We start from the raw sequence: 20,215 nt of genomic DNA, 5'->3' as shown, positions 1-20,215 counted from the left end.
ACCCAACACCCTAATAATGGGGGATTTCAACTACCCCACCATTAACTGGGAAAACTACTCATGTACTAACTCTTTTGCTCAACGTTTTCTGGAATTCATCAATTCCAAAACCTTGGATCAACTTATCCACACCCCCACCAGGGGCAGTAATATCCTAGACCTGGTCATCACCAACATGGACAACCGGTGTTCCACACCAGAGGTCAATTCCTCATTGGTCAGATCTGTCCACAAGCTAATCACCCTAGACATCCACATCCTGCTCTCACCCTCACACCCCCATTAGGAAAACAACCATAAAAAATTTCTCCAAAGCCAACTTCATGCTTCTTAAGACAGAAGTGGCAAACTTCACGACACCCATGCAGATGGACAATAGAGGTACGACTGCTGAATCCTACACAAATGCACTTTATAAGCACTTACATGAGTGCATGGATCATGCTATCCCTAACAGAACCAAGATGCTATCCTCCAAAAAAAAGGAAGCCAATCTGGTGGTCTTCTGCCATAAACAAACTCTACAACAGAAGAAAGAAATTGTTGCAAAAAAGAGTAAAATCCCATGATTGGAGGAACTCTCTGGTCAGCCTCAGTAAGAAGCTGAGATCCCTCATAAAATCCTCCAAAGTTAGTTATGAAAACAAAACTGCCACTGATTCTAAAGACAACCACAAATCATTCTATAGCTATGTCAAGAATCTCAATAGCAACCCTCAGATTTGCTCTGAGTTACAGCATAATGGCACTATATATACAGAATCAACTGATATTGCCAACATCCTGGCAGATAGATTCAGTGCTAACTTTACCCCCCTCTCACCCTCTGAAGGGCCCAACTCTATACTGGAAGAATGCAAAGTTCCTGTAATCACAGCTGCACAGGTAAAAACCTCACTCTCCAAAGCCAAGAACACAGCATCCATGGGACCTGACAACATCCCAGGCTGCCTTCTACACAAACTACAGAATGAACTGGTACCCCACCTAAGTACCATCTTCAGTCATAGCCTCACCTCAGGCTTTGTGCCCACTGAATGATGCACTGCGACGGTTATCCCACTCTACAAAGGGGGAGCCACGACAGACCCTGAGAACTACCTCCCCATTAGCCTGACGAGCCTGGTCTGCAAGGCCATGGAACATATCATCATGGAACTCAAACAAAGACATTGGAGATCTCCAAACTCTGGACCCCACACAGTTCAGGTTTGTAATAGGCAGACATTGTCTCCTAAACCTGATAGACTTCATTGAAGCAGTCACCAAAGCCACAGATGAGGGTAAGGTGGTTCACACAGCCTATCTAGATCTCGCCAAGGAGTTCGACACCATCCCCCACTCTGGAATTATAGATGAACTCACTAAACTAGGTATAAATCCCTATGTCACAAGATGGGTTGCCAACTGGCTTACTGACAGAACCCACACTGTGAAAGTAGCAGACTCCAAATCACACTTCAGACCAGTGACAAATGGAGTACCACAGGGTTCAGTCCTGGGTCCTCTCCTGTTTGGTATCTACTTCTCTGAAGTACAGGCTAACACAGAAGGTCTTTGGCTAACTAAGTTTGCAGATGACTGCAAACTAGGAGCCATAATCAAAACTCCTAATGATGTGGACATCCTACAAAAGGGCATCACTGAGACAGATGCCTGGTGTCAAAGCCATGGCCTCAAGCTCAATGCCAAAAAGTGCATTGTCATCCCCTTTGGTAAAAACTCTGCACCCATGAACTACCACATAAGCGGTAGTTTACTTAACACCGAAAGTGTGATAAGAGACCTTGGGACACAGGTGGACAGTAGTCTCTCCTTTGATAATCACATCGCCACAGTGGTCAGGAAATCCTTCTATGTGGCACACTTCATCACAAAAGGTTTCTCATCCAGAAAAAAAGAGGTCATTGTTCCCCTCTACTAATCACTCATTAGACCCATTATAGAGTACAACGCCCATTTTGGTATGTACCTCACAAGACATCTACAACTGTAAAGGCCACAGAAATACCTCACAAAGAGGATTACTGGCCTCAGATGCCCTACGCAGACTGTCTCAAAAAACTCCAGCTTTACTCTGTCGCATATCGCCTACTCAGAGGCGATCTCTGCCTAACATACAAAGCTATGTCAAACCCATAGCTGTTTGACATGCTCCACTTAAAGAAATCCCAATCCCTCCGAGCTACACGCTCTAGGATACCTAAACCTTGTCACCACAATAAACAGAACATGCTGGAGGTATAGATTCCTGTCCCAGAGACTTCCGTACCCTAGAACAGACTACCTATCTATGTCAAACAGAGATCCTCATTACAATCTTCAAGAAAAATCTTGATGATTGGATGGGTAATAGGAAATTCACCCCAGGGATCACTTCTGTGGCTCTGCTTGACAGGGGTACAGGAAAATAATTTTCTTTGGTGGCAAAAGCCAGGGCACCTTTTTGGCTAGGCTTGTATACACCCTAGGGCCAATAGCCTAGTACCTACCTATGAACCTATATGTACCCATGCTGTCAACTGATTTGAAAGGAGGCTTTCTGCAGCAGGTTCTTCTTACCATCCTGCTGTCCCTTTGGTCAGTATGGTCTTTCCATCTATTGTCTGGGGAAGGATTTTCCTGTAAGCAAGGTAGGTAAAAAACTTTTACATCTTTGTTTCTCTGTCTATGCTGTGTTCAATTCTGTATGACTGCAGAAACTGGGAATCATGAGGACTGAAATCACTCACCTAGTTCAGCATGTGGTATTGCAATGTGTGTCAATCAAAAGCATGTGTTCCTCAAACAAAATCCCTGATATGCAGAGCCCAGGGTATTGGAAGAACAAATCCCTAATGTTACAAACTACAGAACAAACGAATACCAATGTGGTCCAAAGGTCTGTATGGTAAAAACAACAATCCAAGAAAACAAAACCAAGGAGACCATGACGTAATAGAAAAGTCAAAAAGTCTTAAAAAGGGGTGATTGTTGTTTTATTATCTTAATTAATTGTTTTAATTTAATTTAACTCAGTGCTTTTATTGTTTAATTAATTGATTTAATAGTCTTAGCTACTGAAGATGATATATAAATTGTGTCTTTGTGATTTATTTGTGATCTGATGAAGTGTAGTTCGCTACGTGAAAGCACTTATCCATTTTTCATGCTGCTATTGTTGTTTCAAGACTAATTAAAAAATCTGGAAGCCTCAGCCCTGGTGGTCGTCTTGGTTTTGTTTTCTTGGAATGTTACAAACTGTAAAACGCCTCTTCACAGATCAGCTAACATGACATGTATCTCTTTATTTTTCATTGCATTTCAAAGTCATATTGTGTTTAAGATCCATTGAATTTTACTGCCCTGCAGTTTGATTTTAGTAAAATAAATTGGTTATTCTCTCCACCATTTGGCTAACTAACGCATGTTATTAAATACAGAAATGGAAAGAAATCAAGAGAAGAATGGCACTCAGAAGTAACTTTAAAAAACTTACAGAATTTTGAATTTAGAATACATCAAATCACCACATATTTCAAATCTGTGGCTCACATTCTGGTTACACTTTATGGCTGTGCTACATATTTAACTTTATGAGGATGTTAGCAGTAATAACTCTGCAGTTATCATCACCACCATGCAAGCAATATGTCAGAACATCCACAAAAGGTGGCCAAGTTTCAAACAGCCTATTTGATGCCCGGCATTTTTGATAATTTGGCAAAGATCTAAAATAACGACAGAATTGCCCTAATTTAAGGAGACTGGCAGCAGTGACCTGCCCACATCACATAAATAGCTGCTTCTGAAACTGGCAATGTGTGCTTGAGGATTACAGGAAGACGAATAACTAAAAATATATTTATAAGTACATGGGACACTTTATAGTACAATACCTGCTTTTTTCACCATACCTTGTAGCATTAACTGCTTTAAGACCTCCCGCAGTCGCTGTAAAACATCAGCAGAAAGGTGGTATTGGATCCTGTTACGGGATGAGGCTTCTAGGCAGTGTCCAAAAAGTCCATCTAAAAAGAAAGAAATTCATTATTTTCAAGACTCCTACCTCCCATAAACTGCAATGCTTTATTACATCTCAGATTCCTAGAAATGCAGTCTTCCATCAGTTACAGAATTGCCATGTCATTTGCTATGCCCTGATATGCCTGGCATTTACTAGAAAATTGGATTAACTAGATAAGACACTGATGCTGGGAAAGATCAAAGGCAAAAGAAGAGAGCAGTGAATGCTAAGGTGGAAAAACAGCATTACTGAAGAAATGAAAATTAATATGCAAAAACTTAAAGAAACTTCTTGGTAAACAAGCATGGTGTGTTAAAGTCCTCAAGGTCACAAACAGCTGGATTTGACTAAACAGCAGCAACAGAGCTGGCTACCTACTCACATTAAACATGCGCAAAGACAAAATGAATTTTTCAGAGAGGGAATGTTGTTACAGAAACGAAGCATACTAAATTATAATAATTACAGCTACCTCTTACCCCATACCAAGGGAAACACCACTAACAAGATGCCTCTTCATCTTTTTGTAACGCATAATTATTTTTAATGTAGAAACATTAAACTGTATTAAAACTTCATTCCTATCTTTCAGATATAAAAATACAACTATTAAAGATTCTTTTTCATCATCTAGTTTCTCAAACAACAGATATTCATACAGCTTATACTGGTATTGGATTACAACACACTAACAATGAGAAAGTCACTGGTTCAAATCTTTCTACAACTAAATGCATATCAATGTGTCATTTGCACAATCTGTTTACCTTGTCTGTGCAGCTGCAGAAAAATAAGATGGGCTTCACAGAAAATAAAAGTAGCTTAATAAGTTATCTGCTTTAGTAACTGCATTTAAATAACAAACACATGTAGCTCGGCTCTCTGGCACAGAGGGATAAAGCCCTGACTGCATCCAAGATGACCTGATGTTCAGATAGATGCTCAGGTACTGGTACTGCTTAACAAGAAATGGTGGAAGTGAGTGGTCAATGCCGGGTTGACCATCAGGGACAAGGAAGTGGTCAGTTCTCTGTAACTAGTGCATGGTGGCACTGAAATGTTTCACAAGCCAGAAAGAGAGACCCAGTCAGCATAAATTTCATTGCTCTAGTAGATGGATGGATCATCTAAATCACAGCACTGCAAAACAGCAAACAGTTTCATTTAAGACAAGCACCGTCATGCTTATGACACCACTGCACATGAAACAGAACAAGAAACACATTACTTCATGTGACACATTTTAAACATATTTGGAAAAGATGAAAATCTTTGTGGTATGCCTTTACAATCAACACAACAAATACTACTTCTAATCTTAAACATTTCTACTTTAGGATCATCTAAAAAGTTCTAACTACTAAATCCTGCCACCATCTACCTCTATGAAAAGTTATACTTGATGCCATACTACACTGTACTAAAGTTGTTCCTCTTTCAGCTTTTCACGGTTAGGGGTCGCCACAGCGGAACTCTGGTCTGCTAATGATAGGCAGTAGATTTTTTTTACGGTTGCCGAGGTGCCAGCTCGATGCCCAATCTTCAACAAAGGCATGCCCATTCTACGCAAGTCTTTCGAACGCCACTCGACCACGGGGAGGACATGCAGACTCCACACAGAAGGTGCTCCAGCAGAGAATCGAATGGGAGAACCTCTTGCTGTGAGGCAACAACACTACCGCTGCCCCACCATGGCTCAATAGCATATCTATTTATCTGTGTATGAAATAGATTAGACTGGACTGACTTTATGATAGACCACGTTTAAATATGTTTCCTGTGCAGGTTCAGCCACTGAATGTGTCAATGATTACACATTCAGAGTTTCAAAAAATAGTGTTTGTCTCATTGCTTAGGTGATCTTCAGTTTCTCTCTTGTAGTAATGTCACTACAATGTGCTACATTAGTTACTATAGAAAAGCTGAGACCCCTTATTTCACAAGCTGTTCTGATGCACCTCTTTTCTTTAACTCATACTGGAGTTCTGCAGACACCAATGTACTATAAACCAAAAACATTACTATTTATTATTATTGAACTAACAATTCTATGTTAATTCTGTTCCTTTCTGTGGAGTGTAAATTTGAAGCAACAGTTTTCTATAATCATGATGTTACTTAAAAATAAGGCAATTTAAATTCTAGAGAGGATGAAGTATTTAATAAACTTATGGATTAAACCAGCTATCATTTGTTAAAAGGCTGGTCAGCAGACTTTGGTCAGCCATAAGGATAAGGGCACATACAATAAATATGACCTTTGCTACCTTTCAAGGTCTCAGGTCTTTATAACTGAATTCATTACCATTGGTGAAAGCATTACTTTAAAGTTTTTTTATATTTCCTTAGTGTACAAATATCATATGTTTACTGTTTGTCAGTGTGTAACCAGAGATTGAATTCATTTGTATTCACTTGACCTGAATCAGAAAAAAATCATGGCTCTTGTCCTGAATAATCAGTCATCAAGTACAGAATGTCCAGATCCTAATGTAATATTATATGCTGTTTATGAGTGTTTTACTGAATGTCGCATGATTAGATACTTAATTTTAATAGCCTAATATAACACTGCCCACCAGTAATGTAGCAAGGGTGGGGCAAGCAAGGCAACTGCCCTGGGCACAAAGTGTTAGGGGAATCAAGAGCTCTCTTTTTAACAAAATGCCAATGCAGAAAGACATTTGGGCTCATCATTTTTTTTCTTTTTTGAAGAGCTAGGTTGTGGACCGACTGCCATATTGGAGGTAGCCAGGTGCTGCTCACTTGACAAGCTGGGGGTGGTTTACAATTCATGGGACTGGCACAGAACACTGGTTCAGCCAGCTACACTTCTGTTCCCCACTGTTTACATTTATGCCGAAGTTGCTAGTAGCTCAGGTAGATGTTAAAGATCTCATGTGCTGAAAAAAAAGACAAAGAATTTTCTCTGGTGCTTTCACCAAATTAACTTCAGACAGTATCAATACAGTCTCAGGTCTCCCCTAAAAAGAGTGCCCATTTCTAGTGGGGCTAACATGCTACAAAAATTATAATAAAATAAATAACTACATCCGTTCAAGCAAACCGAACAAGATTAACCAACATAATACCATGTGTAGAAAGTTTAATTAAAGAGGGTATATACATTCTTTGATTTACGTTACACTAGCAGCTGCATAACTCTGCTGTTAAAATTACAGGACTGGCACTGATGCTGCTTACAAAAGGAGATATCCAGTGAATTTGTACACAATCACAATTGTCACTGATTCTGCTTACAAAAGGAGATATCCAGTGAATTTGTACACAATCACGACTGGCACCGCTGCTGCTTATAAAAGGAGATATCCAGTGAATTTGTACACAATCATGACTGGCACTGATGCTGCTTATAAAAGGAGATATCCAGTGAATTTGTACACAATCACGACTGGCACTGATGCTGCTTACAAAAGGAGATATCCAGTGAATTTGTACACAATCACGACTGGCACCGCTGCTGCTTATAAAAGGAGATATCCAGTGAATTTGTACACAATCACGACTGGCACTGATGCTGCTTATAAAAGGAGATATCCAGTGAATTTGTACACAATCACGACTGGCACCGATGCTGCTTACAAAAGGAGATATCCAGTGAATTTGTACACAATCACGACTGGCACTGATGCTGCTTACAAAAGGAGATATCCAGTGAATTTGTACACAATCACGACTGGCACCGCTGCTGCTTATAAAAGGAGATATCCAGTGAATTTGTACACAATCACGACTGGCACTGATGCTGCTTATAAAAGGAGATATCCAGTGAATTTGTACACAATCACGACTGGCACCGATGCTGCTTACAAAAGGAGATATCCAGTGAATTTGTACACAATCACGACTGGCACTGATGCTGCTTATACAAGGAGATATCCAGTGAATTTGTACACAATCACAAAATGGACAAAAAAGTTCTATGGTTCATCTGAGCTAATCATTCCATACAGAACAAACACTGGCTTTTTAAAAGGCAAAGTATTAAAACATTTTATGCACTAGTAAGTGCATTTAATATAAGCCATTACAGAGGCAGGACACAGCAGGATTCATTGGTTAGAATGCCTTTAGAAGCCTCCAAAATGGAAATGTATAACATCATAGAAATATATTGGTGTGGCAATTTATATGTTTTAGACACAAAGTAGAGCTTAGCTTTGTTGCCTCTAGTGATTGGCCATTTAGTTCAGCTCATTGGTAAGGTACCTTCTGCATGCAATCTGCATGTTCTCTCTGTGTCCACATGGGGTTTCTCTGGGATGTCTGGCACCCCCTACACCCCGAAGACATGCTAGTAAGCACATTGGGAATGTTCCAAACTGCAACTAGTGTGTATGCAATGTGCACACAAATATGCATGTATCCTGAAATGGACTGATGCTCCATCTAGGACAGCCCGTGACTTCCATTTACTGTTTGCCAAAACAAAGGCTGAGATACACATAACCCAGAAATAAATAATGCAAATACTGAAAATGGATTAACGGATGGATTGAGAGCAAAAGACTTGCATCTGGTGAGCTTAAAACATTTCATATTAACTAATTCTTGGTAGCACTTTTAAATTACAAGTCTCATAAGCATGAACCCTGGAATAGTGAAAATGAATGTTTGAAAAAGGGGACTTACACACACTGAGTCCTAGATAAGCTATGTGTGTCTCACAGTATTCCCTTTTTAAAAAGTTTTTGAAAAGGAAAAATGATCTTAGAGTTAATATAGAGTAATGGAGGTACAGTACCTACATGGGAGGTGAAAGCCCCCAAGAAAAAAAAAAGTTTATCTCTTCTCCTTTAGTTTTGCTGTCAGATGTTTTATAAGTATAGGACTCGCAATTAAGGAGCATTAATTCACTTCCTGTTCAAAAAGTTATTTTATATTAAGTTACCCATTTGCATGGTGCCTTCTACACCAGGAGATACTGCCACATATTTAAAAATACAAAATCTATCACAGGTTATGAGTGAACTGTAGAGAAACATGTACTATAAAGAAGATACAATGTTTAAAATTCTACAGCCTCATTCAGTTTGACAGGGGTGGAAAACATGTACTTAGGCCTAAGGGAAAAAAAAAATACAGGTGATCTTACCAGTACATTTAAGAAATGTGAAGCATAATGGATTTTTCAAATAAAATCTTATGTCTTCCAAATACATAATGAACTACCAGACATTAACAATAAAAATCTGAAACTGGATGATGTTCCCAGGATTATTTTTAGCTGCAAAAGTATCATATTGTATCATTAAAGTGTAGGCTGAACTTTTTTAATCTAAATAAAATGTACTGTGTGTAATGCTTCCATATGCCTGATGACATGTATCTAAATGAAACCATGTTTGCTATTTTTGAATGCTGTAAGTTTGTTAATAAAGCAGCAAAATTAATTTCAATCTGCTGTGTTTTTACTTCTGCTTTTCTAAGGACCATGCATCAGATATAAAAGTTTAAATAGACCATGATCACAGTTCCTCCCTGTTCTACTACCCCAGTTTCCCATTTAAAATGCTCTGTTCTTTTCCAGGACAGATCCATGACCTCTGATTTGTAGGTACTGATTTTAATTCCAACTGCTTTACATTCAGCAGCAAACTTCTTGTATGCACACTGCAGATGGCATAGACATTTGAGGCCAGGAGAAAAATGTCTGCAAACAATCAAGATACAATCCATACTTCTCCAAAGTTAATAATTTGCAAACTCAGCTAATGTCTATGAAAATCACAAATAGCAACAGAGTGAAGGCACAGTCTTGTCAAAGTCCTATAACTACACTGAACAATTTCAACTTAATACCAAGAATGTGGACACAAGTCTTTTTTTAACACATTTATTGAAATATCACTTGTGATGCAGGCAATTTTACACTTATACAAAAGTAATCAAACTGTTTAATAAGTTCATGGTTACAAACATTACGCTTCAGAAATATTGCAATATATCATCTAAGCAACATTACATACATTATTCAATTCCTTCTTTTTTTAAACAAGAAATATCTTTATTGACCTACAAAGAGAGGCACTGACTAACATACAGGAACAATAATATTTCACTTCCACAAACCATTCCATGATAGTGGTTAGATACCTTCTCAAGGTCCATGGAAAATAAGTAAAGTATAATGGCAAATTCCTATTGTCTGTCAGCTTGCCATTAGTTCTTCATGTCACAATGGCTTGGATTACTGTTGCTTGGTATATAATAGCTCAAAAATGGAACTTGTCCATGTGGTGTTGCTTACTCCACATAGAAACTCTATCCCGCTCATGACATCCCCACACTAGTCCAGTAATCACCACCACTTACACTGGAGAGGGACATTCAACTGGAATACAAATGGATACACACACAGCATTTTCAGATGCAGCTCTCTGCACCAAGTACAATTTCCCTTAAGAGCACACAGGGAACACAGTCAGCCCAGGGTCTGGATTACTTTATATCTGTCTCCTCCAGGGCCTCAATAAGGTTCCCCACTAACACAGCTATATGGTTAAGTCCTCAGTTGAGTGTCCAAGCCATGTCCTCCAGCACCCTCTCTGTTGAATCAGTGCTTCGTGTCTCTGCTCCAAGCAGCTGGCATACAGACAATGTGAGATTTGATTTACACACACACACACACACACACACACACACACACACACACACACACACACACACACACACACACACATGCATGCACCTTGGAAAGGCTGGCACATATTCACCCACTGTGCCCCGATCCGCCCAGTCTATAATGTAGTTATCACTACCACTAGACACTCCCTGAGCCAGCTACTCTTAGGCCCTAACAAAGGGTATCCAAATATACTGTGCAATATTAATACTAATATAGTAGTAGTTGACCTCACAGCAAGACTCTAAGGAGTGGCCCCACAGTGTCACCAAATAAATATAAGCAATGTCAAAGGTTATATAGTTACTAAAAGGACCAGCTGCAATAAAAGTTTTAAATATATTTAATAATAAATAATAAAATAACATGAAAATACTGAATATATTTGTGCAGCAAACCACAGAGTTCAAATCACAGGAAATATAATAAAAACTAGTATTGATGGACAGACTCAGACAAATATAGAAAAACAGTAATAAACTAATCTTGCTATATATTCCTGAATGATCTAAAAAAATACTGTTCCTTAATAACTTACTTGGGCAAGGCAAGACGAAATACATGAGCAGTCTTTCTAGTCAGACTCCCAAACAGAATACTCAATACTCAAGAGATTACTCCCTGTAATATCTAACAAAATATTACTTCCAGGGCTGGCAGAATGACCTTATCTGGTCACTTGACTCTAGGTTCCCACACTATCCCTTTTGAAGCTGAGAAAAGACTTTAGCATATACATTTTTTAATGTTTATGGCAGGCTTGAGGCCAAGAAACAATCACAGCACTTCCCCTTTTTCTACTGAAGCTAATAAATAATGGCAACTTCCAAACCTACCATCTCTGCTCCTATTCATCATTGTGGGATGCCATTCTAATGGTTTAACAGCTCATTTACATTTCCCTTATTTTTCTTAAACTAAGTTAGCTGGCTAACTTCTGCTCTTCCAGTGTTCTCCGTTACAGAATATACATTTAATCAGTTACTACCTGCATGTATATTTTCTTTCTGTCCAGCAGGACAAACTATTGGTACATGTTTCAACACCAGCAACTTTACAAATACATTTTGATATTCAAATGCCATACAGTTCTAATACATTTGTAACATAAGCATCTGTACAAGTCAGTTTGGAATTTAAATGCCATACAGTCCTAATACATTTGTAACAAACATCTGTAAATATCAGTTTGATATTCAAATACCATACACTTCCACTACATTTGTAACACAAGCATCTTGTGCACATCAGTTTGAAATTCAAAGAATATCATTCTTTACAAAACTCCAGCTAGCTATACTACCACTAGAATATATCATCACTTCTCTTCCCCCTCAAAGACTCAAGTGACCCTTGAGAAATGCGGCTTGAGAGAAATAAGCTTATCTGGGAATATAGTACCCCATTCCCTGTCTTGAGAGCCCATCTGTATTGGCATTGCTTTCCCCACTACAGTGTTGTACTGTCATGTTATATGCCTGCAATCCTAAGCTCCACCTTAATAACTTGGCATTTTGCTGGCTGGCTTTATGTAGCCATGTTAAGGGACTGTGGTCTGTAACTACAGTGAAATTCCTTCCATACAGATAAGGCTGGAGTTTCTGCAGTTCCCATACTGTGACTAGACACTCCTTTTCTACAGCTGCATAACATTTCTCCCTGGATTGGAGTCTATAGCTGAGATATATCACTGGGTGCTCTTCTCCATCTGAGGAAACCTGGCTACGTACAGTCTCCACCCCATGGTTTGAAGCATCCACCCGAACAACAAATTCTTTGCTGTAATCAGGACTGGCTAACACAGGGGGTCCTCCCAAAGTTCCTTTAAGCTTCTGGAATTCCTGTTCTCATGCTGGGGTCCACACTACCTTATCTGGCCTGTTTTTCCTCAACAGGTCTGTGAGGGGAGCAGCAATTGTACTATAACTGGGGAAAAAAACTTTCTATAGTACCTCACTTTCCCTAAGAATGCCCTCACATGCTTTTTCGTAACAGGGGCAGGCCATGCCAGAATGGCTTCTACTTTGGCAGGCTCTGGCCTGATCTTACCACTCCCCACTTAATGTCCCAAGTATGAGACCTCTGCAATACCCATCTGACACTTACTGGGCTGAATGGTCAACCTTGCCCTTTGCAGTCTGCCCAGCACCTTCCTGACATGCTGAAGGTGCTCTTGCCAGGAATGGCTGTAGCATGCAATATCATCCAGGTAAGCAAGGCCACAATCTCCTGCTCCTGCTAAGATATGATCTACCAGACTCTAGAAAGTCACTGAGGCATTTTTCATCCCAAAGGGCATCTTCATGAACTCATACAATCTGAAAGGAATCACAACGGCTGACCTCTCTAGTGTTGGGAGTCAAGGGCACCTGCCAGTAGCTCTTGGTCAGATCAATAGTGGTCAGATACTTAGCCCCACCCAGCTTATCTAAGGCTTCAACTATCAGGTATGGGGTAAGCATCTGACTCTGTGTGACTATTTAGTCTTCTGTAGTCCACACAGAACCTGCTGTTGCCATCCTTCTTTGGTACCAGCACCACTGGGGAGGACCAGGGATTGTGGGATTCCCAGATTACTCCCATTTCCAACATCTCCTGTATCTCCTCCCTATAATCTGTCTGACTTGCTCAGGCACCCTGTAAGGGGTCTCCTTGATAGGTATTTGGGGCCCTGTATCCACATGGTACTGCACCAGTTGGGTGCACCCTGGTTTCCCAGTGAACACGTCACAAAACTCCTGTAACACTGCTCAGATTTCTGAAACCTAGGTAGGGGGATAGTCACTGGGACACCGCTACCCCTCAACTGAGGTGTCAGTCCAAGCCTCACTGAGGAGATCAGTCACCAGATCACCCTCAAACTCCTCCTGTCATCCACTGCAAACACTTAGCACAATGGCTTCCCTATCATGGTAAGGCTTCATTGTGTTAACATAGTACAATTTGTGACCCTGCCTTATGCCTAGCAGTTCTACCCTGTAGTTAACATCACTGACCTTCCTTATCACTTTGAAGTGTCCCTCCCATGCTGCCTGCAGCTTATTGTCTGACAGGAATAAGCACCATAGGATCATAGGAAGTTACTAGGCTATTGCACTGAGGCCCTTACAAGCCTAGCCAAGAATTTAGCCCATGTTATAACAAGTCAGCAACCTATGCCACTGCCCAGCAGGGACACAGGTGGAATCGAAGAGGTGCATTTTCTGTTTCCCATCTAGTTAATCATGTTGCGCTTAAAAAAGGGTTAATGAGGTACTCTGCTTTACATGGAGAGGGAGTCTCTTCTACAAAAGGGGGAGTCTCTGGGACATAAATCTGTCTGGTATTCCTGATTCCATGCAGCTATATAAATGCTCATACAGTACTTTGGTGTAGGTTTGGACATATGTTCCAGTTCTTATAGAGGGGGAGGGGGCTGCGAAGCTGTTTATACCTTCCCTCAGAGGGTTGTAATTAGCTTTGGAGAAGTTTTTTGATTTGACCCTAGCTGGGGGGGGGTCAGGGGAGATGATGACTTCGAAAGTAACTGCTTTGTGGTCGGGCCTTACCAGGGGTGATGACACTGTAGGGATGCTGCAGTGGTTACTCATGTTGGTTAATACAAAGTCCAAGATATTGTCACCTCTTGTGGGGGTGCCAACGAACTGGTCCAAGGCATTTGCATTGACGAAATCAAGAAATCTCTGGGAATTTGTGTTTTGGCATGAGTATTTCTTCCAATCTAAGGCTGGATAGTTAAAATTCCCCAGGATCAGGGTAAATGGCTGAATTCTGATAGAAGACTCGAAGAGGTCCTGATAGGTGGAGTGGGCACCTTGAGTCAAAGTTGGAGAGCTATAGCTAGCTATGATTTGAATAGGAGTCTTGTCAATTGTTAACTGCACCTGGAGTGTTTCCTGTGCATCATACTGTTTGACCAGCCTAGAGGTGTGTGTCTTATATATATATATATTGCAACTCCACCTCCTTTTGTTTTGCTGCCCATGGTTTGGGGTCTCTATGAATGATAGGATGAGTAACTTGGTATGGCTGGGGTGTTCTCTGCAGCTTTGAACCAGGTTTCTGTGACTGCACAAATGTTAGCTTCTTCCAAGGTGGAGAATGTTTGCAATGAGTGCAGTTTCATGTTTAGACTCCTAGCGTTTAGCAGCATGACCTTTAATTTACATTTTGATGGTCACTTGTTGTCTCATAGCATACTCTCTGGCTCAAGCATTCTTGTCATATCAGACCTTTTTCTGCTGTTGAGCTCCTGCCAGGTTCTCCTAGGCCAAGCCCATGAGCACCCTAAGGCTTGTTCTGAGGTTTAGAACATATGCCACAACATTCACCCTCCCACTCATGTGGAATAAAATGCAAAGGCCCCCTCACCCTATGCCCATACAGCAAATCAAAGGGTGAAGAACCTGTGGATTTCTGGGGCTCCTCCTTGTATGAAAACAGACAGGGCAAATATTTGCCCCACTCTCTCTTAAACTGGTCTGCAAATTCCTGTAACATGGTCTTTAGTGTAGAGTTCAACCTCTCCATAAGACCATTAGTCTGGGGGTGGTCTTTAAGTGCTTCATCCCACAGCACTCCCACAGACAAGCCATCAAGTCTGACATGAAATTGGCACCTCTGTCAGTCAATATTTCTTTTGGGAAACCTACCCTGCTAAAAATCTCTAGCAAAGCATTTGCCACCTTCTCTGCCTCAATGGAGGACACAGCCACCACTTCAGGGTATCTAGTAGAATAATCTAGTAACACTATGATATACTTCTTCCATGTGGAACTTGAGGTACTCAGAGGCCCCACAATATCCATACCTACCCTCTGAAATGGCTCCTCAATCACAGGCAAAGGCATCAAAGGAGCTTTGACCTTATCTCCTGCCTTGCCTACTTTCTGGCACTGCTCACAGGTCCTGCAGTACCCTGTTACATCACTGGCAATCCCAGGCCAATAAAAGTTGTGCATAATACATCTCTTGGTGCACTTTATGCCCATATGACCTACAAAAGAAATGTCATAGGCTATGGTCAGAAGTGCCAGATGGTAGGTTCTGGGCACTTTTAACTGCTGTGTTACTTCACCTTCTAGCCCTCTCTCAGGGGTCAACTCTCTATACAGTAACCCTTTCTTCCAGTATACAGATTCCCCTTTTCCTTGAGAATCAGGCACCTCCTTAGCTACCTCCCTCAAGCTTTGTAATGTAGGTCCGGACAGCTGAGCCTGTCTCAACTCTATCTTTGTGACTTGTCCCAGTTCCCCTTCCACAGAAAGTCTGGTACATTCTGACATCAGTGCCTCACTGTCAGCTTGGGTACTACCACTCACCCCTGCCCTTGCCAGCCACCCTGTCCAAGGGAACATCAGTACCTACCAGCAGTTGTGTCTCATCTTCAGGCTTATTACTAAAGAGAGCTCCCTCCATGAATTAGATATATCATCAGCCTTGGCTACAGAGGTGCATTCCATCTGGATTACCCCCCAGGCTACCAGACCCACATGCCTGTCTCCAAGCCTGTGTGCCACTACATGCACACAAGGGACTGCATTATCAAAATCATTCCCTATCAAGACATCTGCAGGGATATCTCAAACACATTTACATGATTGCTTCATTTTCCACCCTCCCAGTCAAGGCGAACCCTGGCCAAAGGCAAACATATATGACTGGAGTGGACTGCCAAAGCAAGCACTGCTCCTCTTTAATCACTGTAGGCTTCACAGTGGTTACATCAGAGGCTGTGTCTATCTTGGCAGTGGCCTGCTTTTCATCCACCAAGACAGGATACAGAAAACTGGTGGTAGTTTGGTACCCCTGTTGTCTCCAGACAACTTACCACTGTTATCCCCACTTGCTGGCTCCCTCAGCTTTTGTTTCCCACCTTGTCTCCATGGACATCTATATGCTACATGGCCTCACTAGTTATATTTAAAACATTTAACCCTTAATCCTGGCAATGCACCTGAACTAGTAGCTTCCCTTGTTACTGGTGGGCTCTGATGGGGCAATTTAGGCTGCCCATCATAGGTTCCCTTACATCCATGAGCAGCACTGGGTATCCCTTTCCTGTGCATTGATGCCCTGCTTACTAAGTACAGATCCCCTTTTTTTCCCAGTTTATCTGCAAAGTTGCAATCCCTGTCTACCAACCAAATTCTCATGTCCTCAGGCAAAGTGCTAAGGGCTTGTTCCCTCACCAAAAGGTCTGCCAGCCCTTGAAAAATGGTGACCTGACACCCACTCACCCACCTATGAAAATAAGTGCTTAGTTCAGCAATATAATCACATACACTTTCATGTGCCTTGCGTCTATGCTCACAAAAGTTTTTTTCTGTAAGCTTCAGGTGTTAACTTAAAACATTCCAGTAAACATTTTTCAACTGTATCATAATTTAAGCAATCAGTATCAGACAATTTAGAAACAGCAGTTACAGCTTTACCATGGAGTAAGGGGGTGAGGAACTGTACCCAGAACCCTCGGTCAACATTATACTGTTTGCATACTCTTTCAAATATATGAATAAAACTATCAAAATTATCACCCTCTTGTTACTGAGGAAGAAGTTTACTAACCTTTATTACTTCTGGAGTACGGTTACTCCCATCCCCATTACCTCCAGGACCCTGGCGAAGAGTCAGCATTTCCTTTTCATTTTCCTGACTGGTTGCTGGTCTGTACTGCAGCTGTGATTAGGGCTGCAATCATTACCCCTTTAGTCAGGTTGGCATGCACCAGTCCTTTGGCTTGGCACATCTCAGCCAACTGGTTCCATGTCAGCTTGCCATAATCCTCTGCTGACATCCTTGCCTGCTTTCCCTGACTAAACTAAGATAATAAAAAGTAAATAAATAAAACTATTGTGATATGAATCTCTGAATGTCCACTTTGTGGCTGCTCAGAGTACACCTTTAGTGACAACTGCTTACAGGCTACAGGGTTTCAATTAATATCCACACCACTGCTCACCAATAGATGGCGTCCCCACAGTGGGCCCGTAATCAAGGAGCCTTAATCCTCACCACTGACACTGGAGAGGGACATTCATTTGGAATACAAATGGATACACACATTATTTTCAGATGCAGTGCAATTGCACCAAGTAAAATTTCTGTTAAGAGCATGCAGGGAACAGTCAGTCTGAGGTCTGGATCTCTTTATATCTGTCTCCCTCCAGGCCCCAATAAGGCTCCCCACTAATACAGCTATAGGGTTAAGTCCTCAGTTGAGTGTCCAAGCCAAGTCCTCCAGCACCCTCTCTATGAAACGAATGCTTCATGTCCCTAAGTAGCTGACACACACACACACACACACACACACACACACACACACACACACACACACACACACACACACACATCGTGAGATTTGATTTTCACACACACCTGAGAAAGACTGGCAGAGATTCACCCACTGTGTCCCCTTCTGCCTAGTCTATAAAGTAGTTATCACTGCCACCATACACCCCCCCAGCCAGCTACTCTAAGACCCTTACAAAGGGCATCCAAATATACTGTGCAATATTAATACTAATACTAATACAAGTGACCTCACAGAAAGATTCTCAGGAGTGGCCCCATAGTGTTACCAAATACATATAAGCACTCTCAAAGGTTAAATATTTTCTAAAAGGACCAGCTATAATAAAAGTTTTAAATGTGTAAAATAACTCAAAAAGTCTTAAAAAGTGGTGATTGTTGTTTTATTATCTTAATTAATTGTTTTTATTTAATTCAATGATTTTATTGTTTAATTAATTGATTGTTTAATAGTCTTAGCTATTGGAGATAATATATAAATTGTGTCTTTGTGATTTGTTATTTGGGATCTGATGAAGCATAGTTCGCTACGTGAAAGCGCTTATTTTTTCATGCTGCTATTGTTGTTTCAAGACTAATTAAAAAATCTGGAAGCTTCAGCCTTGGTGGTCGTTTTGTTTTTGTTTTCTTGAATTGCTGTTTTTACCATACAGACTTTTGGACCACATTGGTATTCGTTTGTTCTGTGCTTTGTTTTTTTTATACCTACGCGGACACATGGCTGATAAGGCTGATATTGTACCTGATGGGAATGTCGGAATGGCAACTTCATCTAAGAGATGGAATGGTGTTTTTCTTGCAAATGGTAATCCACTGTTGTCACTGAATTTTGACAATAATGTAGAAGCAGTGTCGCCGCCGCAACAAACGGTAAGCCTCCAATTATTTAAGACTAAAATATGAGTCTTTGAAGATAATCTATATAAGTTGAAATGTTACACTTAGCAGCATAGACATTTGGAGGCATGCTTGCATTTTCATATCATTCCGAGAGGGATACGAGTTTTATGCATGCCCTCTTATGGTGATTCTCATCCTGAACTTTTAAAACAATGGCAACAATTGAACCTTGAATTGGGTTTCAATTACATGAGGTTAGTCATTGCTTATTTTAAACCAGTGGAGGATAAATTAAAGGACGAAAGTGAAGCTCAATACTCTGAATTCATTTCACAACAGCTTGGTGAAGAACATAATGACCTGTTGGACAATGTTTACATGAATATCTCTCTGTATGAGAGAAAACTCCAACAAACTAAGCAGCGTAAGCTGCTGAGGGATCATGCTGATTTTTGCCTTGGCAATGTCTTCATGTGGCCTAGGTTCAACAACAATAATAATAATAGTGTCTCTCCTGATGTTGTAGATAGACACGATATAGTTACACCAGTAAATTCTGCATCTGTTAACCATTCGTTGCCTGGTTTACCTTCAGACAACACCCTATGTGGTAATGCTTCTGATGTCAATTTGAACTTTTCCTCTACTAATGCTCCATCACAGGCGGCAATTAGCCATTGAGTGTTGAATACGGAATGTACTCCACCTTCCAATCAATTAGATGATTTTGCCCTTGCAGCTGGGGCTAAACCGAAGTGTTTTGTGCCTCAATCTATGGAACTTTTTTACCGTTGTCAGTGAAGCAACGGGTTCAGCCACTACCTCGATCCTGGAGCAGAGGGAGGTGAAAGAGGAAGTACTCAGGAGAAAGGATTGATTCGAACAGGAGAATGAGGAAATAAGCAAGAAAGAATTGGTTATAAATTTGTCGGACCATGAACTTTCTGATGCCGAACTCTCACTTTTGAACAAAGGTTTGACTTTTATTCCATCCATTGGAACAAAGGTTTGACTTTTATTCCATCCATTGGAATGAATATACGTGATTTACTGACTGATTTGAGGTTGTTTTCACGTAATGTTGCCCTGAGACTTATGTTTAAGGATGTTTTACCCAAATTTAATAGTTTTAAAAGTAATAGTTTGTTTACTCCTGTACTGCCACCACATGTTGAAATGTTTGTAAAAGTATGTGAAAAAGACTTTTACAAGACTTTTTGTAAGGAACATAAGCATGGCTTTTTCAACATTAATTCAGATGAGAGACATGCCTTACAGTTATCACAAAATAATGTACATGTTACCATTAGACCAGCCGACAAGGGTGGGGCCATGCTGCTGTTAAACAGTGGTGATTATGATGCAGCCATGCGTGATATGCTTAATGATGATGTGACTTATAGATTGAATGA

General features: G+C 40.7%; 1 protein-coding gene across 2 annotated transcripts in view; it reads right to left on the bottom strand.

Moving 5' to 3' along the window:
* Nucleotides 1–20,215, bottom strand: part of PTPRN (protein tyrosine phosphatase receptor type N) — a 2,492,130-nt gene that overhangs the window by 1,891,132 nt on the left and 580,783 nt on the right. For both annotated transcript variants that reach the window (XM_044075862.1, XM_044075864.1), the window contains exon 3: nucleotides 3,897–4,010. In XM_044075862.1, the coding sequence (XP_043931797.1) occupies nucleotides 3,897–4,010 (114 nt within the window). The remainder of the gene's footprint in view (nucleotides 1–3,896; nucleotides 4,011–20,215) is intronic.

This window comes from Protopterus annectens, chromosome 6.part1, assembly GCF_019279795.1.
Source record: "Protopterus annectens isolate FY-2018-M chromosome 6.part1, PAN1.0, whole genome shotgun sequence".
NCBI lineage: Eukaryota > Metazoa > Chordata > Ceratodontiformes > Protopteridae > Protopterus > Protopterus annectens.
This window is presented reverse-complemented; position numbering and strand designations above follow the sequence as displayed.